This window comes from Camelus dromedarius, chromosome 28 (genome assembly GCF_036321535.1).
Source record: "Camelus dromedarius isolate mCamDro1 chromosome 28, mCamDro1.pat, whole genome shotgun sequence".
NCBI classification, from domain to species: domain Eukaryota; kingdom Metazoa; phylum Chordata; class Mammalia; order Artiodactyla; family Camelidae; genus Camelus; species Camelus dromedarius.
The window spans coordinates 15,654,612-15,676,524 of record NC_087463.1 but is presented as its reverse complement, the minus strand read 5'-3'; the positions used below and the strand labels follow the sequence as shown (position 1 = coordinate 15,676,524).

Below are 21,913 nucleotides of genomic sequence, written 5' to 3'. Positions count from 1 at the left end.
AGGCCAAGATAACAAGACCTCTCCGTGCTTCCCCGGATGTCCTATCTCTGCCCTGAGTGGCCTTCTGTTTTCTTCCCTGTCGGGAAACAACTTAGTCACCCTGTGAGATCCAAATCCCACTCCACAAAGGATTTCCAGACCACCCCAGGCTGGGCCTGCTCCAGCTCTTGGTAATTCTGGGTGGACTGAGTGCCTTTGGACGTCTTGAGCATTTTATTATTTTCAAAGGTCCTGTTGTGGTTGAACGTTTCTTATGTCCTGTGTCCTTACACGAGTGATTATGCAAGTGATGGTATAAGCTCTTTTTACCTTATGATTCTTTATATTTCCCAGGGTGTCTATCAGTGACTTCCCAGGCTCAGCATTCAATTATTTGTTGATTCAGTGTGAGCTAACGTACTGTTTGATCTTGAGGCATTCCAGTATTTTCATAGTGCTTCATCATAACTTAAAAATACTCGTTTAATATATACTTTAACCCCCTGCATTGAAGGAAGGCAGAGGAGAGTAACAACAGTAGTAACCACTCCTGCTGTTACCATCAGTCCTGCTGTCACGATCAGTGTCCCTTTACTGGCCATTTCCTATGTGACAGCTACCATACCAAGTGCTTCATCCATCTCATTTAATGTTCAAAGTAACCCTAATATTGGGGAGGGTGTAGGTCAGTGGTAGAGCATGTGCTTGGCATGCACGAGGTCCTGGGTTCAATCCCCAGCACCTCCATTAAATAAACAAACAAACAAACCTAATTACCTTCCCCCACCAAAAAAAACCTCTAACAAAGTATACATTGGTATTGCATTTTTTAGAAGAAGAAACTGAAATGTAAGTTTATATATAACTTACATCAGTTCATGAAATGAGGAAGTGGTGGAATTGGGTTTCAAACTCAGTTCTGCCTCACTTTAAAACAGTTGCCCGTATCATGATACCATGCAGCATTTCCTTAAAAAAAAAAAAAAAATCTAACATTAATGTTCCGGGACAGCTTAGTGGACAGGGGTGACCCAGTTGCCAAGCATCCCCTGGATTCTGGTTCCAGCAGTGCCACTGAGCAGTCCAGGGCAGCTTGCCTTTCTGAGTCTTCCAGTCCTGATCACAAACAGCAGAGCATGTGTTATTTACTCCACATAAAGTGGAATATTTTTGGCCCCTGGAGGCCATCGATTAGTCATTATTTCATGCAAGTAACATACGTCTTACTGTCTGTCAAGTACTGCGGTTACCCACGTCTTTCTGTTCAGTACTCCCGCCAGCCCCTGAGTCCTTCTACACCTTGTAATACAGAAAAGGAGGAAGGAAGGAAGAATGAGAGCCTACAGGAGGCTAAGAAAAAACAAAACAAAAGAAAGACAAAGATAAAGCCATAACTCTTACACTTGTCAGTTGCATCTTAGGTTCTTTCCAAGGAAAGGACTCTGGCCAAGTTCAGTTCAGCCAAAATGTGTTGAGTATCTGTGGTCTTTCAGATACTGAACTAGGGGCTCAGGGTAACGAAGACCCAGTTCCTGCCCGGGAGGAGTTCAGGCTCAGGCAGTTAGAGGAGACAGGTTGTGTTGTGTATGACGGTAGAGGCACACATATCCTCCCATGACCCATAGGATAGTCTCAGAGCTGCCTGTATCCTAGAGCCCAGAACTACCCCCTTGTTGTTCGGAATCAGACTTATTCCTCTAAGGCACTACCTCTTAAAATTTGCCCCCCAAAAAGGAAAAAAATAATAAGAAATGACAGACTCTGTAATAGACCCAACATGGAGATGTGGGCAGCCTCTCCCTTCTGATTAAATGATGCTTCAGATATCAAGAAGCTTATGTTTTTAAAAATGGGTATACTTTTCACCAGGGACGTTCATTCCTGCACCTTAGAAATCCTCACCGGGTTTAGTCATGCACTGACACTCACATAAGTGGGGACTCCGGAGAACCACCACTTGAAGCGAACCTGTCTAGCCAGCTGTGAGCTGTGACAGCCAGGGCTGCCGCACTGCCCACTGTGGCTCTCGGGCTGACTTTAAAAACCTACCACACCCACCATGTCTGAGAGTCCACCAGAAGTCTCTGTCCTCTCCTGTGTGTTTGCAAAACATTTCAAGGTATCTGCTCACTCTTACCAATGTCTGGAATGACCAGGGGCCGATTTCTTGAAACACATCCTTCTAATTCTTGGCTTTGTTTTTCATGGGGATTAAGGGTGTGCCTTTGTGACCCATATTTCTTTTTCTCTGGAAAAATACTCTTAGTGGAATATTTCATACTGTCATTAATAGTTTTGCATAAAATGAGTAATTCCTTAGAGCCAAGAAATTTTTAAAAATCAACTTCAATGAAGTTGAATGCACCAATTTTAAATCTACAGTTCAATGAGTTTTGACAAAGTATACACCCATGTGACCACAATGAAGATACAGACATCGTCATCACCCCGAGAGCTAGGGGAGACCTTAAAGATCACCCTAGTCCAAAGCCCTTTCTCCCCGGGGTAGGATGGGGACACCCAAAGTGGGACAATGATTTGTTCAAGTTCATAACCTAGTTTGTTGATTTCTTCGATATCCCTTCTCTTTTTTCTCTCTGGCTTCCTTACTCAGCCCAGTTCTTCCAGGATATCTCCCCAGATCACGTCCTGGGCACATGCCTTCCCTGAGTCTTTTTATCTCATACTCAGTTTCACCTGTCCCTCCAAAGACCTCCACTCTTACCTCGCTGTCTGAGGCCTCAGACATCCTGAACAATTATGTCCTAACTGAATACAGTTAATACTTTCTAGTCTTCCCAAAATGTACTACGAAAATCTTTGGTGTGTAGCTTCTTTCTGATTTAACCTGCATTGGTTAATGGTGACCTCACCCTCCAGGCAGCTACACTAAAATCAATCTCTAGTCTTGGACTTGTCAGTTTTTCTTATTCCCAACATCCAGTGTATTAGGAAATCCTATAGATTCTGCCTCTAACATTAAAAAAAAAAAATCTGTTTTCATTTTCCAATTCCCACTGCCCTGTTTAGACCCTCTTAATCTCTCGCCTGAAATACTTCAGTAGCCTTCTTAACTACTCCGTCTACAGTCTTGTCTTTCCGATCTCTTGGCTGGGCCTAGACGGTGGCTCTCTGACCTCAAATTAAATAAGGTTCAGTCTGGGGAGGCATCTCCTAAAGGTTGTCTGAGGATATCCTGAACCTCAGACAGGGAGCTTTTCCCCCCAGGGAAGCTGAGATTGCAGGATGGAGAAACTGAATTTGGGGCCACACTAGAGAAGCAAGACTGGAAGGTCATGACGAGGGGTGGGGACCCCCTTAATATGGGGCCTCATACATCCTTCAGAGGCAGAGGCCACTCCAATGGGCCACACACTTCTGCAGCCCCTGAAATTGAGTTAATACTCTTCCCTCTGTCCTGAGAGAACACATATTACTTGTGTTATGATGCTTTTTTTTCTTTGAAATATACTTGATTTCCAACGTTTAGTTTCAGGTATACAATATAGTGATTCAGTTATAGATACATACATTCTTGTTCAGATTCTTTCCCATTATAGCTTATTACAAGATATCAAATATAGTTCCCTGTGCTGAACAGTAGGTCCTTGTTGTTTATCTCTTTTCTATCTAGTAATGTGTATCTATTAATCCCAAACTCCTAATTTGTTCCTCCCTCCCTCTGTGTTATGCATTTAATGCTCTGTCTTGTGTTACGTGGAATCATGTGTTTGTGTCTGTGTGTTTCTTCCACATTAATTGTCTTCAAGGACCAAATTCAAATCTTCATCATCTCCACATCTTCTGTAACACCCAGCTCAGAGAAGAGGTGGCCCCTGGAGTCCCGCAGTCTGGGTTCGTGTCCAGCTCAGCTACTAATTTGAACAAGTCACTTAAGCTTTCTGTGCTTCACTTTTCCCATCTGTTAAAAAAAAAAAAAAAGGTGGTTGTGAGAATGAAATAATCTATGAAAAATGCTTAACTTGGTGTGTAATAAGCTCTCAATTAAGTGTTGGTTGAATTAAGTCAAACTGAATGCTTCCAGTTCTTCACTAATTTGAAATTTTTAGTGTGACTTGGACCATTATTTATGTAGTTTGGTATCTAAAACAAATAGAAGCTTCCTGCTCTCATCTGTAAATGATTTGGAGGTAGCAGTCCCACTTTGGGTGTGGTATGAATTTCTCCCTCCAGTGACTTAGACCTGAAGTGGTCAGTTGTACTTGGTTTTCCTTAAAGGTTTTATGCATGTGAGGAATGGGATATGTCACAGCATGATTAATTAACCTGAGAGAGAGGATCTCAGATCCGGTCCCCTCTGTCTTTCAAAGTCATTATGAAGTCAAGTCTCTAAGACTTCCTCACTGAATTCCCAAGTGACTGACCCTGGGAAGAAATCTGAATCAGCAAATTGTGTTTACGTGTTCCTGTACTGAGTTCTCTCTGGAAATGCCTCATTCACATGGTCAAGGGCAAGAAAGGGGACCGAGTGCCAAGGAAACTCTGCCCACTGTGTGGAAAGTAGGATCGTCGTCGCCCCGTCAAAGCAGAGAGTTCTTGAGCTTTGAGTGATTTACAGGGACATTTATATTTATGTTTTGAGGGTCAGCATTTCACAAGGCTCGAGGACTCCAGGCACAGTCGTTGCAGGAGCAGAGTGACAGGCTGCGTCTTCTCCGGGTGCCTTGTGGCTCACTAACCTTGCATCTCAGTAGCCTTCCTCCCAAGGCTTTATTTCCATCAGTCATTTTAGCCTTGGAGGGAATGGGTGTTAGGCTCCTGTAACTGAAACCAGAAATAGTGGCTTAAACAAGATGGAAGTTTGTTCCTCTTGCACAAAACTGTTCGGGCATCCTTAGTTCATATGGTGGGTGGACAGCACCACGCGCTCACCTCACTGTATGTTGATCCACCTGTTGCCGAGGTGTTATCTCGCTGTCCAAGACGGCTCACCACCATGGTCACGCTCCCACTTGTGGGGTGTGCGGGGTGGGGGTGCGCCCCTTCCACTTACGGGTGGCACCTGAGAGCTACACACACCATGGCTACTCACATCCCGTCGTCCAGGCTCACTCACAAGGCCGTACCTGGGGGATGAGAGGCTGGGAAACGGCCCCTTTATTATGGGCGGCTACGTGCTCAGCTATAATTTGAATTTTTGTAACAATAGAAAAAAGAGAGTAGATGAGGAGGAACAGCTAGCTGTCTCTGCCTCAGCAATGATTTTCTGAAAATGCAGCTGTCGTGGGTAATTTGGGGCATTTGCTAGAGAAAAAAACAGAAGACAACTTTGAAAACCAGGTTGTTAGTTATTTGCCTTTGAGATCTGGCTCCATCCGGGATGCTGTTCTGTTCCACCTTGGCAGTGGGAGGTTAATATTTTCTATTAGTTTTAAAATATAATGGTTCCTCACCTCAAAAGTAATATCTGATAATTACAGAAAATGTAGAAAATACCAGCAGGCAAAATGAAGGTAGTGAGGATACCCAGAAGCCTGCAGTTTAGTGTCACGAACAGAGAGGTGAGAGCTGAACCCCCGAGGCTGGATCCACTCTTTGAAAAAGAGAAGGATGTGTTTCCGTTCTGTTAAATTCATTCAGAAATAAGGTTGATATTTTATAATAAATTATGGAGTATAATAAATGGAGTATAATCTGTTAAAAATATTGGATCACTATGTTATACATAATGTAACATTGTTAATCAACTGTACTTCTATAAATGAGTAAATATGGAGGAGTGAGGAAACTATGGCTGAGCTGCAGGGAAAGCCTAGAGTGGGCGGAGCCATCGGGAAACTTCCGGGACAGCCTTGGCAAAGATAGGTTTTCTCGATGAATGCCACCGTAACATATTACTGATAACCATTCAGGTGCTCCTAGAACGCTTTTAGAGAGTTAAGAATAGAACAAAAATAAATTAATGACCCGGGCTTTGGGTCCTACCATGTCACTGCATATGGTGAACCACGTGACTGCAAGAAACAATCTCTGCTTTCCATGCTCTGTCCATGGGCAGTGACCCACAGACTAGGACAAGATGCACAGCTATCAGTGTCTCTGAAAATTAGCAGCCATGAGAGTAAATGTGACCAGACAGGCATTGGTTTAAATGTGTCCCACAAATGGGTAAAATCGTTCCATTAAAATCCTGTCTAAGGCAAACGTCTATTAAACCAGTTATTTGAGGTTAAAAAAAGGAAGAACGAACATACTATTAAATAATACACTAAATCCCTAAAGCAGTTCCTTAATAAGTACTGTATATTGGTTCCAGGTGACTTGGTCAAAAGCAGTTGAGTTGAAGCCTGGTCGCTTCAGTTTATCCATAATATAATAAACTCGGTTTCTGGGTTAAGCGAGTCATGCCTGGTGCTTATATGCTTAAGCAGTCTCGTGAACATGACTCCTTAACCAATTTTCAAAACCACAAGTTTCTGAAACTACTGTGAAGTCTGACATTAGAAATGTACCAAACCATCCTAAAAATCCCTAAAGACTCCTTTCTTTTATTGTTTTATTTTCTCTTATTACAAAATCAATACCAGCTCATTAGAGAAAAATCAGAAAACACAAAAAAAGAACGTGAGGGGCCTCTTTTATCTCACCCACATGAAAAGAACCATGAACACCCAACCTAAGCTTTATTTCGTTTTATTTTGATTTTTACAAAGATTAATACCAAACTCCTTTTTCCCATTTATCACAGTATTTTCTTATGTTTCAGAAGTGATCAACTTCTCATTTAAATTAGGGGAAAGGCAGCCAGCAAACAAGACAACGAGGGTAAAAGAGGTAGAAAAGTTATTTGAGGAGGCAAAGAAGGAGGGAAAAAATGTGTGAGAAGGGAGCTGGGGGTGTCTAGCGTCGGCATAGTTGCAAAGAAGAGGTTAACCAATCTCAGGTTCTTATCTCTAAAATCTTCCTGGACTCCAGGCAGCCCTCTGCTGAGATCCTTGACCCTGTGAGTCTGAGGAACACTGATGTGCCAGGGAGATGGGGAGGCGCTGGCAGGAGCATCACGTGAAGGTGACTGCACGTGTTCTCAGCCCCGTCTTGTCCCCACGTAACCATGTACTCCCTCCTCTGCGACTCTCCAGGGTCCTTGAAGATGGCCATCAGAGCAGAGACACAGCGGGAAAACCACACTTCTTTCTGTATTTTCTGTTGGACTTAATGTATGCCAGCCCTATCCTAAGCTCTATATGCATCTTAACTCATTGACTCCTCCCACCATGCCAGTGAAGTGGGTACCACACCAGTGAGGTGGGTACCATTACTCTCCCATAAGGAAATCAAGTTAGAGTGACTTTTAAGTCGCTTGGCTAAGGCCCCACAGCTGGAAAGCATCAGAGCCTAGATTCAAGCCTGGGAGGTACATCTCTGAGGCAAGGGTCCTAACCACCAGCTATTCTGCCTTTGGAGCAGGTGCATGATGAATGTTTGAATAAATTTTCACTTGCAGCATGCAGGGGGATACATACCTTTGGGTTGTTCCCTTAGCTCCATGTAAGAATAACCTTTTCATATACACTTTGAAATTTTTTTGTCTGTAATTCACACAGTTAAACCCAGATAATACCATGGCCATGTTAATGGTTAGAGGGATAACTTCAACAGTGTTTCTTCCTCATTGGATCTTTCTGTGTATGTTTGGGAAAGTAGCTATAACATAAAAATGGTTAAAATGGTAAATTTTAGGTGTGTAGTTCAGTAACATGAAGTACATTCACATTGTTGTGCAACAATCACCACCATGCAATCTCCAGAACTTTCCCATCTTTCCATACTGACAGTTTCTACCCATCTGTAGCCTGTGTCGGAATTTTCTTCCTTTTCAAGGATGAAAAATATTCCATTGTGTAGCTATACCACATTGTGTTTATCCAGTCATCTGTCCATGGACATGTGGGTTGTTTATACCTTTAGCTATTGTGAAAGATGGTGCAATGATCAAATATCTATTTGTCTGTGTTCAGTTCTTTGGGGTACAGAAATGGAATTGCTAGATCATTGATTTTTTTTGAGGAACCACTATACTGTTTTCCTCATTTGATTTTGACCACCAGTAATTGTGCACATAGGAGCAGGTTATACCTAACATACTCCATAGGATTCTCTTAATATTGTCCTTGAGACTGGGCAGTAACGGCTTATGTGTAGATGAATAAATCAGTTTGTTTTGGGTTGGTTTGTTAGCTTGCTGAAGCTGTCATAAACGTATTATTCTGTTTGCCTGGGAGAGTCACTTTCTGGTTAAAGGGCCGGAACCAAGCATGCCTAGATGAGAGGTGAGTCATTTTACTGGGTTCGGTTCTCAGGTCATCTGATGTAAAAGGAATTCTAGTAGCTCACACAGTCACGCAAAGCTCAGTAAAAGTGTTGGCAGGGGGAAAAGGTTTAAAGGAAGAGAGGAGAGCTTCCTCGCTCTGAGGAGCTTTACCAAAAAATCCAAGGTGGACTTTCTTCAAGCCTTTAATATTAGCCTCGAGGGATTCACGATCTGTGCTTTTTTTCCTGGCAAAAGTTCCTCTTGGACTCCCTTCTCGGGCATACCGCAGCGTGATTGGACTGGTCAGAATACACGATACAGATTGACTCTGTGCTTTGTCTTCGTTTCGGACTGACCGGTTGAAGATGCAAGGAAGCTACCGACCATTTGCCTTTAGAAGCCATCACTAGAAGGGCTTCATTGTCTTGAAATGAAATATTAAATTGAAAGGGTTTTTTAAAAAACATTTGGAAACTCTCTGTGCCTGGACAGGATTATCTACTCATGGGTAGGTTCTCCTTGGTCCTCTGACTTGGTGTCCCAGTCTTGAACTTCCTGGGTATAGTTTTCCAAAAGAACATGCCTTCTGCCTCTTGTCCATCAGGCTGACTTCTTGGGTTTCGGGTGGGAACGGGGAGTCGAGCTTCTCAGCAGACTTTCAAGTCATCTTGCTGTCTTCTGGCCTCCATTTTCCTCAGTATCTGTGGTCTCCAGTTTCTACAGCTTACTGAGGTCCTGCAGGGTGGGCTGGCTGGCTTCTCCATGGCAACCTCCGCTGGAGGCACTTAGGTTTGAAGTCACTCCACTCTGTGAAATCATTTCCCATCCATGGGCCACGTTCATATTCAGTTGACCCTTGAACAACATGCGTTTGAGCTGCACAGGTCCACTTAGTATGTGGATATTTTTTTCAGTAAATATTTATTGACATGACTGTATTCTTTGTACTACGCCAGTTCACATAAGAGACTTGAACTTGCGTGGATTTGGGTCTATGGGGGCTCCGGGAGCCGATCTCGGATGCTGAGGAAAGACTGTATTGTGGTGCAGAGTTAGATCTCCTAAACCCAAGGGATAAGAGCTTGCATTTTTATTTCTTTTTCTCCTCCCCATTTGGTGTTAACTTTTAAAAGAAGATAATGACAAAAATATTACTTTTCTGTCCTCTCGAAATCCAAAGTTTCTCTCCCTCCCTGCTTCCTCCCCTCCCTCCCCCTTCTCTTTTGTGTTTGGAAGAAGAGACAGCGTCTGCTGTGAAATAAGTGGAGGAAAGAAATGTCACGAGATGAAAGCATCCGGGAGGAGTTACTTTTGCTGTGTTCTTGCTGGGTTCCTAAAGCCGCAGCTTAGGACACTGGTCTGACCCCAAACCAGGCCCGGTGCTGAGTACCTCGATTTTATTATCTGTAATCCTCGTGATAATCCTCTAAAGCAAATAACATCATTCATGTTTTATCCACAAAGAATCACGCTCAGCAAGTTTTTAGAAATGAGCCCAAGGCCCATCCCGAGGGCAGAGCCAGAACTGTAAACCAGGTTTGCTTGACACCATCTAGCTTGGTACCAAGAACTCTAAAGACTCTAAGAAGTGCCGTTTTTCTCATGTTTTGAAAAATCTGTCCTATCTGGTGCATGTCCAGGCAGCTATGCACAGGAAGCCCCAGGTGCCTCTTAGGGGCATTTGCTGTTGCGTTGGAGCAGCTGCTGAGATGTTTCTTGTCTGCTAGCTCACTTGCCCTTCCAAGGTGCCTTCTTCTAGCCCTTGAATTCCGTAGGCAGTTGTTTTTTTAAAAAAAATTCTTTTCTAGGATCTGGTAACTCACAGCAGACAGCTGGATGCTGATCTCTCCCTTATCTTCATTCTCCCAATGGAGTTGTTCCTTCCAAAGCTTTGACACACACTTGGTTGGTGGGATATATTTCTGGCTGCACTATTTTTATTTATGATTTTTTTATGCGTGTTAATACTCAGGGGCACCCAGGGGAAACCTCCGCAGACTTTCCTGATTACCAGATGTCGCCCTTTCAGTGTAGCAACCATCTCATCACCACTTCCCCTTGCCAAGAAATGAGAACAGCCTTTGCACTTGGAAAACCCAAGCTAGGACACGTGAAGCATATTAAGAAGGACCTCCTCCCCTGAATCTGCATGAGCTTTTCCCATCTTAGTTTGTTTTTCTAAAAGATAAAAACTACACAGCCATGTTTGTAGTTAGATCTAATAAGTGTCCAGGCTTGCCTAACAAGGAGATTTCACTTTGGCTCCACTTCGTTATATGTGAATTATGTTGTAAGTAATCTTTGAAAGTGCATAACATGTCCAGCCAGTGTTTGTTTTTTTATGCTTTGGAATATTTCACTGTTTATTTTAAGTGGTGGTTTATGACTGATGAGTGTTTAACGTGCAGAATAATGCTGTATTCCCAGGCGCTCTGGGGAAGCGGGAGGGTACAGTGGCATCTCAGACCTCCTTCCCTCGAGCGGAAGATGGTGTTAGTGATGCAGCTGAGAAAAAACAGCTAAGGGGAAGTTAATTCTTAGCTAAGCAGGTATTTAAATGAAGCATGTCCATCCTGAAGCTCAGATTTTCCGTAGCCTTTTGAAAGCATATCAAATCACCCATTATCATTTAATTTCACAAAAAGGCAAGTGACAGGTGACTTCTAGCTCCACTGTGTGGAAGGCCCCAAACCCTTGAAATGCTCAAAAAGGTCAGAGTGCCCAAGTTTAATGTCTTAGACGTTGAGAGAGAGATTATAAGGATTTTACCATTTGCATGAACTTTAAAATGCCACAGAACACCTCAGAGGCTGTACCTTAGATGTGTCATTTAAGTAGGAACAAATAGAACCATATGTTTAAATGTGGTGTTATATTGAGATGTGAGTATCAAAAACACATGTTTTCCCCTCCATCCAGCTTTCTCATGAATCACTGGAGGTTTAGATCATATAGCGCACTGTTCTTCCTCTTAGAGTTTTTTGTAGGCACAGCCTCAAGTCTTTAACAGTAAGTAATAACCGTGAAATTTCAATGAGCACTCTGTTAAGCCAACTTTCTTTTTTGGTTGTTAGAAACTTGGACTTTCTTAAGCCGTGGGAAACTAGGCAGAGTTTATTTCATAAAATGTAAAGGTAGGTCTTCTATCTCTATTACTGCTGCTACTTCTAATAATATAAATACACCCCTTGGGCTTCTCTTGTCATGTAAAATTATAATTGAATTGGAGATATTGGGAAATTATGTCTAGTGGGAAGACTCTGGACATGGCCACAGATTGTTCATATCAGTAAATTACATATACACATATATTTTCTTTTAATGTAAAAATAGGTGGATAAAAGATTCAAAATGATTTGTATCGAGTGGAAAAGTACAAGTAGGCAAATGTATCCTTTGCCGGGGGGGACTTAGCTGTTTCACTTACGTCTGCTTTGGGAATATTCCAAATGCCACTGTTTGTATAATGGAAGCCCACTTATTTTGCTTTTGAAATAGGATTATCTACCGCATCTGGGCCACACAGGAGACGCTGCAGGGAGGAACGAGGCGCGGTGGTATTACAGAACACAACTGGGCATCAGAAGTGTTCTGATGTTTACAAGTTGTGTTAAAATATTTAATGAAAATATTATAAAATTTCAAAGTTTGGGGAAGAGATTGCTTACATTTCTCCTATAAGTGGTAATTCACCTAGCAGACCAGTTCACAAATATGGAATTGACCAATAATACAGTTAGATTATACTAACTTGCAAAAGTAGAAAATAACTGTTAAATTAATTTTTACTAAGATGTGATAGGAAAAATGCATTTAGTTGTGTCAGATTCTTCTTAAAGAGACAGAAGTCCTTGTCTAACCTCGGTGAAGGTTCTAACATTTGACAAAAGTGGGGACTTGCTTTAGGACACAGATAATGCCTGATTTTCCAAATCAGTGGTTTGTGCCTCTGATTCATACGTACAAATGATGTGTTAACACTGGAGGCATGATAGGTTGCGGGTGATATGCAATTCCTAGCTGGTAGATAGTACTTAACTTACTCTTTCTATTCCACCTAGAAATCATATCCACATGCAAATGAGTCAGAATGACACTGCAATGGGAATAACCATAATCTGATTTCTTTTACAGTTACAAAGAAAAAGGTTTTTTTAATGGTAGTTTAACCATTGTAGTCAACTCAAAATATCTTGGGGTATGTTCTTGAGACTTGCAGATTCACAGGACCATGGTTAATTCTTAGCCTCTGAACTAACAGACACTGATGATGGAAGTGGGAAGGTTACTTAGAAGCCAGCTGGGACAGAGGGAAGAGAAAAATGACGGAGGCTGGGCAGATGGAGAACTGAGATTACCTACTTTTTCATTCATTACAAGTATATTTTCCTTTGTATCATTCAACATAGTTATAACAGCTGCTTGAAAGTTTGTCTGATAATTCCAGCCTCGGGGTTATCTCAGAGGTGGCACCGTTGGTTGTCTTCTCCCTTGAGAGTGGGTCACATTTATACGTGTTATGTTGAGGAGATGCTGGATCCTGGTATATTCATCCAAAGACTGTTGATGTTTTTTCTTTTAGCAGACTGCTAGCTTGATTAGACAAGAGGTGAAAACTGCCCTGTAGGAGTGGCAGCGCAAGTCTTCATTCAATCTCTTTTGTCTTTAGCTGAGACATTTTGGGTCTGCTCTTAGCACACAGGGGTTACCAGAGACTTGGGCAGAGATGATGCACAGAAGTGGGTCGTCTTCTCTCATACTCTGCTTCCTGGATTCCTCTTCAGTTTCTCGTGGCTCTGGATGCCAAGGCTTTGTCCTCTGTGTGATCAGGTCAGGAAATACTGCAGATTTTCCCTCAGACTTTTAGTTTCCACATGGCAACTGTGATCTGCTCTCCGGATAAAGCCCTCAAAAGCTGGAAATTTACCCTCTGTTGGTCCCTCGTTGAAAATTTCAACTCTCCTCCTAAATCTGTCTGCTTTTATTTACTCTCCAGAATCATGAGGTACTTGTTTGCTTCCATTCTGTCCAATTTATACTCATTATCTGCAGAGGGGCTGGTCTGTCAGGAGGTCTCAACTCTATACCAGAGATGTGATCTTTCCAGTGGAGATCAGCATTTTGAACTGATTGCACCATTTCTTGGGCAGAGACATAAGTCTGGGATGTTTATGTTAGGAGTTGCCTGTTAGCTGCTTTTAAAATTCAATTAATTTAGGTATATTTAGGTACCTTATGTGGTACAGGTATTTAAAAAAAAAAAAGAGACGCTTGAATGAGAGTTGGAATGCCTGGGTCCCAGTCCCAGGTTTGATAATAATTAGCTTCCTAATTATTATAATTATAAATCATTTACTAATCATACTAATATTATTATAATTAGCAAGTCATTTAAACCTTTAGCCTGTAGGTTGAGGGGCCTGGCCAGCTTCAAAGGTCCTTTTCATACTTAAATCTTGTAAGTCTCTAATCATCTAATAAAAATGTCTTGGAGTCTCAGAGTTAATTCACTTCACAGGACTCAAAGGGTCAATGCCATCTGTTAGGTGGGGGAAAGTGGTCGTGTTATACTGGGATTTTTCCTTATCTCAGATTCCCTTGTGAACACTCCATCCTGACTTCCCTTCATGCCTTAGTTCTTCCTGGGCACAAGTTATCTCATTCAAAGCCAGTAACTGAAACACATCACATCTAAAATGCGCTTTTGTTTGTCTCTTAGGAAGAAGTGCTGCAAAGGATATAAGTTTGTCCTTGGACAGTGCATCCCAGAAGGTATGTAACACAGATGATTGTATCTTCTCGCCTGATTTGTGACTAATTACTAGAGGTCTATAAAGTTCAGATGTTCGCAGAACGCACGTGGTATCTGTGCATGCATGTGTAATTTCTCTTTTTTTTTGGCATTAAATTCTTCTAATGCCAATTTGATTACACATGGCGGTCCCAGGCTGGGCAGAGGTGAGGAGGCAACATGAAAGTTTACTTCACTGTCAGCCACGAAGCCAGGTCTCTCTAGAGGACCTGGAGCCCAGCCAAGCTAATTACCTTGCATTATCTCCTGGACAACCATTTCTTCATCAGTCAGAAGTAAATGAATCCTGGCTTACTGCTCTCTTTGCAAAGGACAGAAGAGTTTGTTAAACCATGGCTGTCGACTCTGAGAAAGCGAATTTAGGAAAAAAGTTGGTTAGAAAATTACTCCGCTTAGGGTGGCTTATGTGGGTCTCTCCCAGACAGAATTTCTCACCGCCAGCCAACTCTGTGAGAGCTTTTTGGGGGGAAAAAACCCACAAAGTTCAAAATAATGATGTTCTTTTATAAGCCAGCTTTTCTCAGTTACCAGCTGAATCCTTGATATTTCAATTTAGCAGATACTGAAAGGAAATTAAGTTTAGGCCCATCCGTTTTAGATCCCAGTTAAAGACCTTGCCCAGCCTGATGAAAAACACATTACATAGATACCACATACTAGTTTCTTTAGATGCTACGTACAGTGGTTTCAAACATCTAGGCCTGAAACCAGGCTCCCTCCCCCTGAGTGAGATATCAGCGCCTAGGATTAATGTAACTTAGAGCTGAGTGTTTCCAGGAAAAGTGGTCCCAAGTGTTGGAAGCTGCTTTGCCGTGACTAACTCTGTTCTGTGGCTTTTCACTAGAACGCTTTTTACAGTTGATTTGTTTTCCTCGTGGGAAAAAGTCAGTGCGTGTTTGTGTTTATGGCTAAAGATATCTTTAATCAGAAAGGGTTCTGTTACCCAAGAAGGCAAAATATACATGTAGGATTTCAGAAAAGGTGATGTGTTAGTCATGATTCTCCAGAGAAACAGATTTATTTTAAGAAAGTGGCTCACAAGACCGTAGAGGCAGGCAAAATGGAAGGCTGAATCGAGTCGCTAACCTTGCTTCCTCCAGAAACCCACAGAGTGGGTGGGGAAAAAGGTGTGTTGGAGGGCAGGGGGACGGGTCACAAAAGGCAAGTAAATCCAGAAGAACAGAGAAAAAGCACAGCTGGCCGAGCAGGGCAGCCCACAGCCAGTCACGGCCGAGACCTTGCCCTTGAGCAAAAAGAGTGCAGAGCTGCTGTCTAGAGGTGATGTGTAGCTGGAGAAAGACGCTTGAGCAGGGACCACACAGGCGAAGCAGGCCTGGGGTCCCATCTGTGGGGAGGAGAATTTAGCAAGGGCCGCCTTCCAGGTCGTCATGAGATTGGCGTGGTCCTTGTCTCGCTGACCCCACCCACATCGGGGGCTGACAGCCCACTCACTCCACCTTCATATGTGGCAGAGTGAGTGAGGTCAGGCTCTCTCCATGTCCAAGGATAGTTTATCTGTCAGCACCTGGGGAAGATAGTGCCGTGATGAATGAGATGCTGGATCTAGTCTGGAAGTCAGCGTTCAGCCCGAGCTTCTGACTTACGGCCAGAGCCCCTTCAGAGACTCATTACATATCAATTTGTTTGTAAGGGCTGGGAAAAGAGGAGATGCCCTGGTTCTTGACGAACAGTCAAGCACCCACCCCAATTTGCATAGGCTCAAGGCTGGAACAAGATGTCTAGCCATTCAACCTTACCTAACCGCTTCTCAGCATGCAGAATCAACACCCCAACCCCAACCCCCACCCGTCTGCACGCCCACAACACACAGACATCAGCCTCTCTTCACACTCCTCCCAACCTGCCTGACTTCCAGCCTCCATGCCCCACTCCAGAACCCCTGCTCTCATGTTATGATGCCAGCGCCCATCACAAGGGCTGGCTGTTCTTTGGTATTCAGCGGGAAGGAATTCCCTGTCTCTGCAGCAACTGGTAGTAAAAAGAGGAAACAGTTCCCCTGGTGATGCTGCCACAGAGTCTGGCTGTCAAAAGCATCTTTGCTCTCTGGATGAGTGAAAAGACCAAAGTTTGATGAGGGAACCAAGGTGGGGAAAATTACAAGTGATATTTGCTTTTAACCATTGAGATGCTCAGCTCAGCACTGTCACTCATCTTACCACTCCAGGAAGACGCCCCGTGCCCTGAAGACTTGATCGCCTCTAAACATAGCTGGTCACACCACAGTTCCCCTTCAGCAGAGTGCAGCCCAGAAAGTCTGTTCCCTTCCGGGGCTGGGTGACCCCTGCCCCCATCTAGTGACTGTGTTTGCTATGAGCTCACACTTTTCTTTTACAGATTATGACGTGTGTGCCGAGGCTCCGTGCGAACAGCAGTGCACGGATAACTTCGGCCGAGTGCTGTGCACGTGTTACCCGGGGTACCGCTATGACCGGGAGAGGCACCGGAAGCGGGAGAAGCCGTACTGCCTGGGTGCGTAGGCGAGGCGCCTTACTTCCCAGCTCCTGAGGAGGGAGCCACATTCTGATGCTTCTGTTGAACGTTCTTCCTCAGGGGAACCAGCTCTCAGGAGCCACTTTGGTCTTTGATTCTTCCCTTTCCGTCCTGATACTTGTTGGATGGAGCTGGGTCGGTATTACCCTAAGGATCGCTACCTTTCACCATGATTATTTTAAAAACGACGGCCAAGGGATTCTTCAGGGCGTGGGTAGCAGTCCGATAGGTGATTGGCAGTGAGATGCAAGAGCAGGAGAACGGGAGCAGTTACCAGTGAAAGCAGAGTAAGTGGGCGGGAGTGTGAAAATGCAGGAAGAGCGAAGCAAGAGGAAGCATTCTCTCCAAAGACGACTTGGAAAAGAGACTGAGAAGAGGAGGTGTCCACTTGGCAGGCGGGTTGGAAGTGACTCAGGAAGCTGAGGCCAGCCACCGGGGCTGCAGCCGGGTTTTGCAGCCGGGCAAAACCAGCACCACCCATCGCCACCAGCGCCACCAGCTTGTTCCGTCCCCCCATACCCACGGGCTCCCATCCCTGCACTCCTTGGTTTTCTGAGGCAGGTTTAGGGTCTCTGTCTCCTGGGGCCTAACCTGTCTCAGAAATATCCTGGCTTCTTGCTTCAAAAAAAAAAAAAGAAAGAAAGGTTCCTGGCTTCCCCTCCAGACTCTTGAGGGTGGAGGATGCGGAAATCACAAATGTGCAGTGAAGTGTCAGCTGGAGGGTGAACTCAGGGGAACACAGAGGGACACAGGTGGGAAATGAACGAGCTGTGGTGAGCACCCCCCTGACCCCAGAGGGCTCTGGAGAAGCTCTAGACGTCAAGTCTCCTGGCCTCTCCCCCGAGGCACCTGGGACGGTGCCCTCCCCCTGACATTGACAAGGAATGGCATCGAGACCAAGGGAATAGAGGGGGACCCATGGGCTCTCCTACAGAGGGTGGGGTGCGCCCGTCTGCACCACAGTCTGAGGTGTCAGGCACCAGGGCTCTTATTTCAGCTGTGGTAGCTCCGGTACCCGGTTTGTTTCACTTGGGGCCTCGGGGGTCAGCGACACTAGCATTCAGCAAAGAGTTCCATCTATTGCTCTCTCCTTTCGGCCTTGTCCCCCCCTCCTTCAGGCGGTAGAGGCAGCCTCGCACTAGGTGTAGGGCCGGGGCATGTGGACAGAGGTGGGCAGCTTGAGGAATTGCAGAAGAGGTTCCAGCTGTGAAATCTTAGCCTGCGGGTGACACAGTACAAACTGCCAGGGGACCATCGGGATGATCACGTGCCACTCCGCACCCCCAGGGCCTGGGCAGCTTGTGCAGGGAGTGGCTGGGACGTTGTCGGTGTCCTGGAGCACAGGGGGCGCTCTGTTCTCCAGCCACACGTGCCCAGTCTGAGTTGTGGTCGCTGCTGCCACCCGTGTCTTCAGCCAGGGAACAGGAAACGGGTTTGGGCCTCTCTCTCTCCCCCTGCTGGGAAACGGTTTTGTTTCCACCCCATCCAGTAGGGAAGCAAATCCTAAGTGTGCACAGTTGACATGGACTCTTACTGGTTCCTTGTTTGATGGTCTCATGGCTCATTTCCACTGCTCATGAGGGGTCCATTTAGGTCACAGATGAGGCTGAAATTTCCTGAGGAAAGCTCTCTCCATTAGACCCATTCTGACTGTTTTCTTTTATCAGAAGTGCCTTTTCCCATCACATCTCCTACCCGGGAAGGAGCCATTCCTGGTGGCGTTAGGTCACCATCGTGCTGTTAGAGGCCTACAATCACTGAAAGGAACATAAAAACCCTCAGCCGTTAGGATCTCGGCAGAAAATCATGTCTAGGATAGTACTTTTTCACAATGTGCTGCCATCTATTACCTCATTTTCTCTTCCAAGGAGCCCAGCAAAGTATTTTGGGTGGGCTTCGTTACCAGGTTCTGTAGTAAGAACTCTGGAGGCAGCAGCGCCTGCATCAAGGCACATGACTTGGTGGCAGCAGAGCCACAACCGAGAACCCAATCACTGATCAGTTGGTAACCATGGTGACCCTACCTGAAGTGCTCCGGTCCTGGATGGCCCACATTTCTAGATGCCTACTTTATTCCCAGCTTCAGTGACAGAGGTCTGGGAGCGTGTCCTTTGCAGACATTAACAGAAGGGCCAAGCCTGAGGTCGCCTGTTGTGTTGGAAGCGATTTTGCCGAAACTGGCTGAGCATTCTCTCTGCATTTGGTTCAAACCCAGATATCGACGAGTGTGCCACTAGTAATGAGACGCTGTGTGCCCACATCTGCGTCAACACCTTGGGCAGCTACCGCTGTGAGTGCCGGGAGGGCTACGTCCAGGAGGACGACGGCAGGACGTGCACCGAGGGAGACAAATACCCCAGCGACACTGGTGAGTGGGGCAAGCAGAGTCATCCCCCTAACTGGATGGATGGATGGGCGGGCGGGCGCCTGGGAACCCACCGGGGCTTCTCAGGAAGCAATTGGCAGGAAGGGGCATTCATGATGACTGGTGGGTGGGACTTGGATGAGAGACAGGTGGGAAATAGGGTTTCACCCCTAGAGCCCTGGTGGGCGTGACGTCTGGGAGCAGCAGCGGTTGTGAGCTGCTGGTGTCCTTGGGGAAGCCCTCCACTACACGGAGGTGGTATGCTCCTGGAAGAAGCAGTAGAACTTAGCTACCAGCTGAGACCAAACTTGGAGGAGCAGAGATGAGGCCAGAAACACTGTGTTGTCTTAAAGAGAATGAGCTAAATAAAAACAGGAAGCATTCCCACACGAGGCGCAGTCCACATCAGCGCTGCTGAACAGAGAGCCAGGCGCCCCGTGCCTGCCCGTGAGCTGTTATTTGGTTCATGATGCGATGAAAACAAAAATTGAGAGTGTTTGGAAGCTTTTAGTAGTCGTTCACTTGTATTGTATTTAACAAGCCCAGTCCACACTGGAGAACTTGTGAAAGCAGGCCTTTCTTCCCAGAGCTGGAGAAGCTGATGAACATTATTTTGACCAGATGCAACTGATCACTTAGGGGTGTGATCAGCCTGAATGTTAGGTCATTGTTTCATTCAAGTGTGGAGAGGTGGGAGGCAGGGAGTGCGGAAGGGGCCTCTGCATGCCTGTATCCAGCCCCTGCAGGCCAGGGAGCTGCTGTCACCTTCCCGAGCGCAGGGCCCTACTCTGCTCTGAGTGGCAGGAACGCCGTCTGTTGGGAGAGGTTGGCTGGGCCTGGGCCATCTCTGGGTGGGGAGGGAGCTCCTAGGGCAAGTCATACGTACCAAGAAATGCTGGGAGATGGAAGCCCAGAACTGTTGGGCACTTGGGAGACAGGGATCCTTCCGTGCAGCCTGACATGCAGGAAAGGGTGGCAGGCGGTGGCCCTCAGCAAGGACAGCAAACAGCTGGAAACCAGCTGTCTTATGTGGAAAAACTACAAAACAAATCCTGAAGAACATTGGTTGAGTCACAAAGAAGCCACCATACATATGAAGTCATACAAAATGTCTACTTGGAGCCAGCTCAGGACTGGCCAATTTGGGAATCATTGGAGTGAGTCCCAGGGCTTGGCGTGACACTTTGGGAAGCCGGAAGCGTGTGGAGCCTGAGCGCCCAGAAATGCTTAAAGCAGGGGTAAACTGTCTTTTTGGCATCAGGGTTGATGGAGAAAAAATGTTTTCAGGCCACTTGATGATTATTCAAAGTTAAAATCACTTTGCTTTTGTCCCACAATGGGCAGGGTTGGGGGCGGGGAGAAGTGGGAAGTGTATCTTACCTCTTGGCTTCTGACCTTTGTGGGAAGGAAGAATTTCACTGGAAAACGAGGCGCAGCCTTTTAGCTGCTGATACATTAATGTGGGGGCTGACGAGAATTAGCAAGAAGAAAGCAGATTTTGAGCTTTTCGTCTTGGGGTTGGATTTCCAGCTGGGCTCTGAGCTCGGGAGCTGCTGGGCTTGGGCTGAGGGGTCCTCAACCCGGTCACCCTGTTGTGCTTCGGCCTCCGATTTCCATTCAGGTGACACCTCGTTTATGTAGGTGTGAAGGGCAGCCTTGAGCAAGTCAGGGTGGAGGGAGCCATCGGAGGCGGCAGCGACGCTGATGAGCATCAGGGTGGGACTGAGTGGTGAGCGTCTCCAAGTAAGAGGAGCTGGCCCACCCGTGAGCACCTCCCGCCCGGCTGGGCAGTCATCTGCCCAGAGACCCGACCTTAACTCGCAGAGACCAGAGGAGTCTGATGGAATTTCCAGAGCCTAGGGGAAGATTTTACAGGCGGAATCGACTTGTTCTTTGGTCTCCAGCGGCCTCCACCTCTTGAAGTCACTCCTAGGTTCTCTGACCTCATCCCTCTAGAGTCCCCTTGCCTGTTGTGTGGTACCCCAGGAAGGGTCCGAGCCGGAGGCAGTGACAGGTGGGTCTTGGTGGGAGGCGCTCACTGCCTGCCTCGCTCTTGGGCAGTGAGGGTCCAGAGAGGGGCCCAACCCAAGCGCTGGGGCGTGGGAAGTTCTCACGGCAGCTTTGAAATAAGCCATCACTTGGTGCTGAGTCAGCCCTGGGACCACATTTCTGATCCCTTTCCTGAGAGATGAATTATACTTCTTAAAAAAATTTTCAAGCGCACAGAAAGTTTCAGGACAAGAGATGAAGAGCAGTATTAAAGTGATGCCCAGCTTCACCTCCAAGGCTGAAGTCAGTAAAAGCTCTGAGCATTAATTTGTTCTGCACTTTATCTACTGTTTCATTTAAAGACGTCTTTTATCAGCCACTAATTACAGTGTTTTCCCACATTGTCTTCTGTAGGACTTTGGGGTCCTGGGAAGTGTTAATAAGCCTTTCTTTGTTTGGAAGGTTCTGTGTTCAGATGTTTGGGGAGAATGCATTACTGCACCCACTTCTTAAGGATTCATGATGTGAGTATGTTAAAAACCTATGAGATTGTCGCCAAAGAAGTTAATTTTGGTTAAACTTACACTTCCCAAAATTATTTTCTCAAACACTTCTGAACACCTCACAGATGATGGTGTCCTGAAAAACACAGTTTGGGAAATTCTAACTCATGCGCATCAAAGAGCTGAGCCCTGGGGCCCCGAACTTGATAGGTCATCTGATCAACATTCAGCAAGGATGGTGTCATCGCCAGATGAAGCAGCCGAAGTCCAGAGGAGAACTGTTGGCCACAGACTACAGAGCATCTCATAAATGAAAACAGGCCGATACGCTCCCATTCTGCCCTACAGAGAGACAGTCTGTTCTGATTGTGGTGATCTAAATGGGACATGTCCTCCTGTTTAATCTGTTAGAACTGCCTGGTGGTTATACTGCTGAGCTGTACTGTAACACAAAGCTCACTGCACATATTAGCCTAGGCTTT

The 21,913-nt window shown here is 45.6% G+C and overlaps 1 protein-coding gene across 2 annotated transcripts in view; it reads left to right on the top strand.

The window, feature by feature from the left end:
- Window positions 1–21,913, top strand: part of CCBE1 (collagen and calcium binding EGF domains 1) — a 176,577-nt gene that overhangs the window by 134,330 nt on the left and 20,334 nt on the right. For both annotated transcript variants that reach the window (XR_004133380.2, XM_031441813.2), the window contains exons 3-5: window positions 13,971–14,023; window positions 16,419–16,553; window positions 18,790–18,942. Coding sequence is in view for 1 of the 2 variants with exons in the window: in XM_031441813.2 (XP_031297673.1) it covers window positions 13,971–14,023; window positions 16,419–16,553; window positions 18,790–18,942 (341 nt within the window). In the remaining variant the exon portion in view is untranslated. The remainder of the gene's footprint in view (window positions 1–13,970; window positions 14,024–16,418; window positions 16,554–18,789; window positions 18,943–21,913) is intronic.